This window comes from Camelus dromedarius, chromosome X (assembly GCF_036321535.1).
Source record: "Camelus dromedarius isolate mCamDro1 chromosome X, mCamDro1.pat, whole genome shotgun sequence".
In the NCBI taxonomy this organism is placed as follows: Eukaryota; Metazoa; Chordata; class Mammalia; order Artiodactyla; family Camelidae; genus Camelus; species Camelus dromedarius.
Window position 1 is genome coordinate 26345677 of NC_087472.1, and position 8220 is coordinate 26353896.

Genomic DNA, 8220 nt, shown 5'->3' on the forward strand with positions numbered 1-8220 from the left:
TCGGCGTCTAGCCGGACGCACGCCTCCGCCGTGCAGGGCAGCCGGGCAGCCGCGGCGCTGTCAGCCGGCGCCTGGGACTCGGACCCCCGCCAGCGGCGGCGGGTGCGAAAACTTACTGAAGCGGAGAAAGAGAGCGCGGAGCGCACCGGGCGGCCGCCGCCGTCCCCGTCCCGGTCCCGCGCGCGCGGGAAGCCACCCGGTCGCTCTCGCCCGGAGCGCGTCCCCCAGGACGCCCCGTCTCCCGGCCACTTACCAGCACCACAGAGCCCCGCACGGCCTCCGACACGCTCTGCCGGAGCTCGGCCGCCGTGCCCGGCTTGCTGAGCCGCTTGGTGAATTTGCGCACTTCGGCCATGGCAGCGGCGGGCAGGTCTCGGCGGGCGTGCTCACTGCCCCGGGCCGGGGCGGCCGCGGCCGCTGCTGCTCCCTCTGTTTACACGCCGGCCGGCCGGCCACATCGCAGCGCGGCGGCGGCGCGGCTCCCGCGGCTCCTCCCTCCCGCTCTCCGCGGCCCCTCCCTCCTTCCCTCCTTCCCTCCTTCGCCCGCTCGCCCGCTCGCCGTCCGGCACCACGGCGACGGCGGCGGCCGCTCCCTCCCCTAGAGAGCCCGAGCTCCGCTCACGAGCTGCCCGAGGAGGAGGGTGTGTCTGGCGAGGAAGGGTGTGTGGAGGGGGAGGGAGAACTGGGGGGGGGGGGCGAGGGTCACGAGGGAAGAGGGGGGAAGTGGCAACCGCTCGGGCTCCGCCCGCAGCTGATGTTGCTGGTGCAGCCGCATCCGGGAGGGGCGATCTGGCTGCTTTATTTTTCGCGTGTGTGTATATGGGGCGGGGTGGGGGGCACACACGAAATGTCCCCAAATGTGCGGCGTACTCTACCCCGGTGCTCCTTTCGCACCCCGGAGGCTGCAGTGCCCGTGGGAGGACTGGGGAACTCTCACGTTCCTCCCACCCGCAAGCCCCCGGGGCCGAGCCGGAGAGAGGCTGGGGAACAATGTGGAGCGGCCGCCTATTGTGTGCTCCGCTGGGGAGGGGTCGCGCCGAAGTCTGTCGAAGAAGGCAGAGCGATTTTCTGGCCGGAGCGACTCGCCTGGGTCCTCCGATGCGCACACCGTTTTCTTACCCATCGGTCCTCCTCCCGTGGGCGGGGAGGGAGGGGGGAACCTCAGGAGGGAGTAAGCTTCGGGGAGTGGAAGCTCGCTGTGGCCGAACCTACTCCCCATCCCCACCCCCAGCCAGGGCGAGGGGAGAGCTGGCTGGTGGGGCCCGAGCCAGCGGCAGGTTGTCTGGTTCAGGACACTGTGCGCCAGGGGTGGGGTGGGGTGGGGGTGGTATTGGGAAGGCCATGACCTGGAGTTTGGAGGACTTACTGGTCTTCTAGAAGCTTTTACACGCCCTGCTATCACCTCTCCATTTCCTACTCCTTCCCTTATCCTCTTCACCTTCCAAGAAATTGTTTCCCAAGAATTAAAGAACATCTAGTTTGATGTAAAACATGCTTAAGAGAGAAATACGATGTGAATCTTGAAGCACTAGTGACCCAGTAAAACTTCCCCACGTGTGAATCCAGGAACTCTGCTAATCGCAGTGATTTTCTCTGTCCGGTTACTTCATGTGTCCAGTTTGAAAATGGCCGATAATTTGTGGGCAGCCATGCAGCCCTTCTAAGCAGGTTCCTACCACTGCTATAGGGCACTTTCCCCACTTTTCCCCATCTTTAGAGACCAAGCAGTCACACCTACATATAGGACTCTGTTATGAAAACAAGGGCCTGGCTGATGGTTTCTGTGAATCCAGAAAAGGCCAAGTCTCCTAGCAGCAAGCCTGTTTCAGCAGCCATCACATTAGTCCCAGTAAAGCCAAGACATAGGATCCAAGAGGGTTTGGGACCTGGAAGTCCTGTAAAGGCAGATGCCTTGTATCACCAGTCTTGGCTTTGCATAGTACATGTATATGAAATTTATATCTTGTTGAATGTAGGTAGATCAGCACAAATTCATGCCCTCCATCCCACACGTGCCTGTGTGGCCCATACTGATGGTTACCCCCACAACAGTCATAACAGTTTTCCCTTGCTAGGAGCCCAGATTTGCTTCTGGTAGAGCAGAGTCACAGGATTTAGGAAAGGCAGGCCCAGCTCCAGGCAATGAATTATGACTGTTTTTTTAAAAAAAAATCATAACCTCATTCTCCTTTACTAGAGGAATGGTCCTGACTCCCATTCACTTTAGGCCAATGGAATATAAGTGTGGGAGGAGGGCTTCTGAGTTTTTCCACCTTTTTAAAAAGAGCTGTGCAGAGAGGCCTCTGCTCCCCTTTCTCCCTGAGAGGGGTCTTTTCTGGTGATGCATCTGCCCTTGGCAGCCATTTTGCAACCACAAGGAAAGTCCAAGACCATCCGTCACAGGGAAGCCCATCCAGAATCCAGACAGCATTGAACTGTTGAACCAACCCTAGATTTGCCTACCTCTGAGAAAAGAAAACCCAATTTTTAGTTGAATATTCTGTTACTTTCAGCCAAAAGCATCCTTATTGCTACACTCTATTGTAGCCATTAAAAGTACACAGGGTGGAACAAGAAGGGCAAGGTCCCTCTTCTGGTGGAACTTACATTCTAGTGCAAGCAAATGAACACATTAATTCCAGAAAGTGAGAAATAGTATGTGAAGGGTTAAATTAAGGTGCTAGGATAGAGATTAACTGGAGTAGGGGACTTAATTTAGAATAGATGGTCAAATAGAAAAGAAACTCATGGTTACCAGGGTGGAAGGGAGTGGGAAGGGGTAAACTGGGAGTTAAAGATTTGTAAATATTAGCTACTATATATAAAACAGATAAACAGCAAGTTTCTTCTGTATAGCACAGGGAACAATACTCAATATCTTGTAGTAAGCTATAATGAAAAAGAATATGAAAACGAATATATGTAGGTACATGTATGACTGAATCATTATGCTGTACACCACAAATTGACACAACATTGTAAACTGACTATATGTCAGTCAGTCAGATAGTCAGTCAATCAATCAATAAAATAGATGGTGAAGGAAGTCCTCTTGAAGGAGGTGAAAACTGAGTTGAGTCTTAAGGAAAAGAAGCAGCCAGCAGAGTTCAAGAGGCAGAGCACTCCAGGTAGAGGGAATGACAGGTACAAAGGCCTGGGGATGGGGGCAGACTTAGTGTGTTCAAAGCCAGAAAAAAAGGCCAGCGTGATTGGAGCATAGAAGAAAGAGGAGGAGTGTGAGATGGAACTGGAGAAGTAGGCGATTTCTACAGAGCCTTGTGAGCCATCGGAAGCATATGTCACACGGATGATATGCAAACACCATCTGGTCATTATGTAGGCTCCATGCTTATTCCTGACACTGTAGGTTTCACTTTTTCACTTTAGGGCTTCTGTTTAATTACATAAACATTGAGCATTGTACTGTGCACTGAGGAAGGATGCAGGATGAATTAAAGACACTGTCTGTTCCTTTCAAGGAAAAAAAAAGTCTAGTAGAGAACGTATTTATGATATAAGGAAGTATGTGATAAGGAGCATACTTGAGGTAAAGAGGGAGATGGCAGGATCACATCCCATTAGGGCCTATGGAAGGCCTCCTGAGGGAGGGGGCCTTTCAGTTGGACCTTGAAGATGAGTAGGATTTGGACATGACTACACTCACATAATAAAGGGAAATTGTAGAGGCAGTCCTATAGCTTCCAATAGAGCATTTTATTGGGTGATTTCTTTTCTACATTTGTTGAATATCTTTGATTTCATCACGAATTGACCTGCCTTGTTAACCTTATCCTAACTGAACTCAAGATTCAAGTATTAGAATTGCCATCGATAAATTAGAAGTTTGGGATTAGCAAATACAAACTACTACATACAAAATAGATAAACAACAAGGACCCACTGTATAGCACAGGAAACTATATTCAATGGCTTGTAATAACCTATGATAAAAAAGAATGTGAAAAAGAATATGTATGTGTAACTGAATCACTATGCTGTACACCAGAAACTAACACAACATTATAAATCAACTATACTTCAATTAAAAAAAGAATAAATAAACCTAATTACCTCCCCCCAAAAATGAGAATCCAAAACAGTAGAAAATTTTAAAAAAATAGTAGTATCTGAAAAAAATGCTATTGAGCCCTTTGACCTTGAAATTCCACTTCTATGAATCAATACCAAAGAAAACCTCTCACAGGTGAACTGAGATGCCTGCATAAAGATACTCATTGTATCAATGTTTGTAATAGTGAAGTATTAGAAACAACCTAAATATCCATCCATAAGGGACTACTTTTTTCTCAATCCCTAGACCAGTGCCTGGCACATAGTAGGTGCTCAAAAAATAGTTGTTGAGTGAATGAATAAATAAATGGACATACAGGATTCATTCATACTAAGGAATTCTCTATGGCTATTAAAAAAGAATGTGGTACATGTGTATACATGGAAAAAGCTCCAAAAGATATCAATAAAAAGCAAGTGGCAGAACAAATCTACTTGTGGAAAAAAATCTTTGTGCATATGTATCTATATCCCTGTACCTAAGCTAACAGAGGGGGCCTCGTGGGAGGGAAGCAGGAGTGGAGAGCAAGAGGATGTTCCTATCTTATCATCTAAATGCCGCAGACTCTCAACTTTATATTTCCAGCTTCAACCACCAGACTTGTATATTCAATTCATCATCCCCAAATGGATGTCTAATTGCTACCTCATATTAAGCATGCCCAAAACCTAGCTCCTATTCCTTCTCCACAAATGTACTCCTTCAATAATTTCCTCTCTCTCAGTATATGACAGTTTTTTTCTAGTTGCTCAGGCTAAAAACCTTAGAGTCATCTCTTACCTCTTACACAGCCTGCAGCTAATCGAACAGCAAATCCTGTTGCCTCTGCCTTCAAAATGCATTCAAGATCCAAGCAATGCTCACCATCTCTACCCATACCACCCTAGGCCCAGTCCCCAGCATCTCTTGCCTAGATATTTTAGTGGCCTCTCAATGGACCCCCCTGCTTCCCCACTTGCCCTGCTACAGTCTATTTGTAACACACCAGCCAGTGATTCTGATCAACACCCCTCACCCACTTTTCACGTAGAGTGACCTACAAGATCTAGTATATTAGTCACCTCTTGCTGTGCAACAAATTACCCCCAACTTCAGCAGTTTAAAACAACACACATTTATTACCTCATAGTTTCTATGGTTTGGGAATCTTAGCACGACGTAGCTGGATCCCCCAGATCAGAATCTTTCATGAGACTGAAATCAAAGTGTGGATCCAGGATCTCCCACAAGTCTGTGATCAGGGTGTTGGGTGAAGTCTCACTTATCTCAGAGTTCAACTGGGTCAGGATCTCCTGCTAGGCTCACTCAGTGGTTGTTGGCAGGATCAGATCCTCATAGGTGGCTTGACTGAAGGCCTCAGTTCCTCACTGGCAGTTGGCTGTAGGCTGCTTTCACTTCCCTGCCACATGGGCTTCTCCATAGGGTGTTCCTAACATGGCAGCCAACAAAAGAGCAAGAGACTAACAGCAAGTGGAAGCCACAGGCTTTAAGAACCTCATCCTGGAAGTGACACCCCATCAGTTTTGCTGGATTCTATTCATTAGATCCAGCCCACAATCAAGGGAAGGAGATATACAAGGGCGTTAGCAACAGGAGGTGGGGATCATTGGGCACCAAGTCAGAAGCTGCCTGTCATGGTCTACATGACCTGTCCCACTGCATCTCCTTTCCCCGGACTCTCCAATCCCATCTCCTACTGATCCTCCCCCTTGTACTCTCATGCCTCCTTGTGGTTTCTTGAAATGGCAGGCACTGTCCATCACCGGAGCCTCATCACTGACTGTTCCCTCTACCTGGAAGGCTCTTCCCCACATGGATTGATGGCTTTACTCCCTCAACTCCTTTGGGTCGTGCCTAATGTCAGCTTCTCAGGCCTTCCTTGACCTGCCTGTTTAAGATGGTAACCCTCTTATCTAACTTATCCTTTATTTTTCTCCAAACTACTTATCACCATTTCATGTGATGTATATGTATTAATGTAGTTATTTTGTTTATCATCTGTCTTCCACACAAAAATTTAAGCTCCAGGAGTGAGAGCGTTTTGTCTGATTTATTCACTGTTCTTTCTTCAATACTTAGGGCAGCACCATCCCATAGAAATATAATGTGAACAACATATGTAATTTTAAGTTTCTAGCAGCAACATTAAAAGTCAGGAAAAAAAGTTGTGAAATTAATTTTAACAGTATATTTTCTTTGATCCAGTATACCCAAAATCGTATCACTTTGACATGAAATCAATATACAGGCAGACCTCGTTTTATTGCCCTTTGCAAATACTGCGTTTTTCATGCCTTGAAGATGCCCCCACCTGCATCAGACAAATCTACTGGTGCCATTTTTCCAGCATTTGCTCACTTCATGTCTCTGTGTGACATGTTGGTAATTCTCGCAATATTTCAAACTTTTTCATTATTATTATATTTGTTATGATCTGTGATTAGTCATCTTTGATGTTACTATTGCAAAAAATTACAGTTCACTGAAGGCTTAGATGATGGTTGGCATTTTTTGACAATAGAGTATTTTTTAATTAAGATATGTGCATTTTTAGACATAATATTATTGTGCACTTAATAGACTGCAATATAGCATAAACATGACTTTTATATGCATTGGGAAACCAAAAAATTCATGTGAGTCACTTTATTGTGATATTTACTTTATTGAGGTGGTCTGGAACCAAACCCACAACATGCCTGAGGTCTGTCTGTAAAAATTATTAGTAAGTTGGTTTTTTTTTTACTTTGTTTTTTTCATAGTAAGTCTTCAAAATCCAGACTTTACCCTCACATTGTTCAGATGCTAAATTTTCATCTGAAATCCATGATCTGTATTTCTATTCATCATATTAGTTCCAAGAGAAGATTCCCATATCCAAGTTGTTTAGAAGTCTTCCAATAACTGTATCACATAGCAGTTTTTATATTTAAATATAAACTAATTAAAAGTAAATAAAATGACAAATTCAGTTCTTTGGTCACAAAAGCCCCATTTCACGTGCTCAATAGCCACATGCAGCTAACGGCTATGAAACTGGACAAGGCAGGTCTAGAACAGTTGCCAGCACATAAGGGTCACTCAGTAATTAATTAAAACATACAAAATTATTGTGTGAGGCTTTTCCAAAGAGAGGATGTTCATGGCTAGTTAGATAAGACAGATAAAGCAAAACGAAAGTGATTGTGATTCCATGCCCATGTCTCTGGGTTGGAGGCCTTTACAACAAGCAAACTGAGATTGCAGAGAGCTGCAGAATCTCCAAAGCATGTTTATATCCATGATCTCTTTCAAGCCTCAAAACAATCTTGAAAGGTAGGTAGAACCAAGATGATTTTTTCCCATTTTACAGATGAGAAAGATGAGTCACACGGTAGTCGTATAGTGTCCAGTAACCTGAGTGGCCCTGAGAGAAACTCCATCTCACTTTGTCTCATTCTGGATCCATCATCCATGAATTTCTAGTGATGGTGTCAGACTAGATACAGTAATACATGCAGCAGATGAGTATTTGAAAAAGTTAAAAGTCCTATTACAAGTATGAGACATTTAAAATCATATAAACCTTATTGTGTAAACATTCACAGCCTACTGCACCGCTTGGAATAACGGGAGGTTTCTTATGCCCCAAAGCCACAAACTTCACCCTCTTGTTTTAGTTTTTCTAAATTCACCTCCTTCAAAGAGTGTAAGATTTAAGATAATGACTGAAGAACATTAAACCAAGTGTGGGGTCCTTCTAAGCGTGGGGCCCCTTGGGCCTGCCCAAGTTGCACACCCATGAGGTCAGGGGTCTGTGTTGCCTCTTCTGGAATCCTGGTGGGCTTGGGACTATGGCAGAGTGACACAATGTGGCTTCTGAAGCTAGGTCATAAAAAGTAGTACATTGTCTGTCTCGTTCTTTTTTGATACCTGTTTGGAGCCCTGCCATTATAAGCAGTCTGTCTGCATCCAGATGGCCAATAGGCACATGAAAAGATGCTCAACATCACTAATTATTGGAGAAATGCAAATCAAAACTACAATGACATATCACCACACACCAGTCAGAATGGCCATCATCAAAAAGTACAAATAATAAATGCTACACAACATTGTAAACTGACTATACTTCAATTAAAAAAAAACCCACCATTTTTCAACATCTC

At 45.5% G+C, this 8220-nt stretch overlaps 1 protein-coding gene across 5 annotated transcripts in view; it reads right to left on the reverse strand.

The window, feature by feature from the left end:
* DOCK11 (dedicator of cytokinesis 11) overlaps positions 1-565 on the reverse strand; it is a 169920-nt gene extending 169355 nt beyond the window's left edge. For 2 of the 5 annotated variants that reach the window (XM_031445367.2, XM_031445366.2), the window contains exon 1: positions 254-538. In XM_031445367.2, coding sequence (XP_031301227.1) covers positions 254-355 — 102 coding nt within the window. In that variant the 5' untranslated portion in view covers positions 356-538. Of the gene's footprint in view, positions 1-253 lie in introns of all 5 variants that reach the window. The other 3 variants (XR_010379362.1, XM_031445368.2, XM_064482814.1) reach the window with 3 other exon arrangements.
* Between the last annotated feature and the right edge of the window lie 7655 nt (positions 566-8220).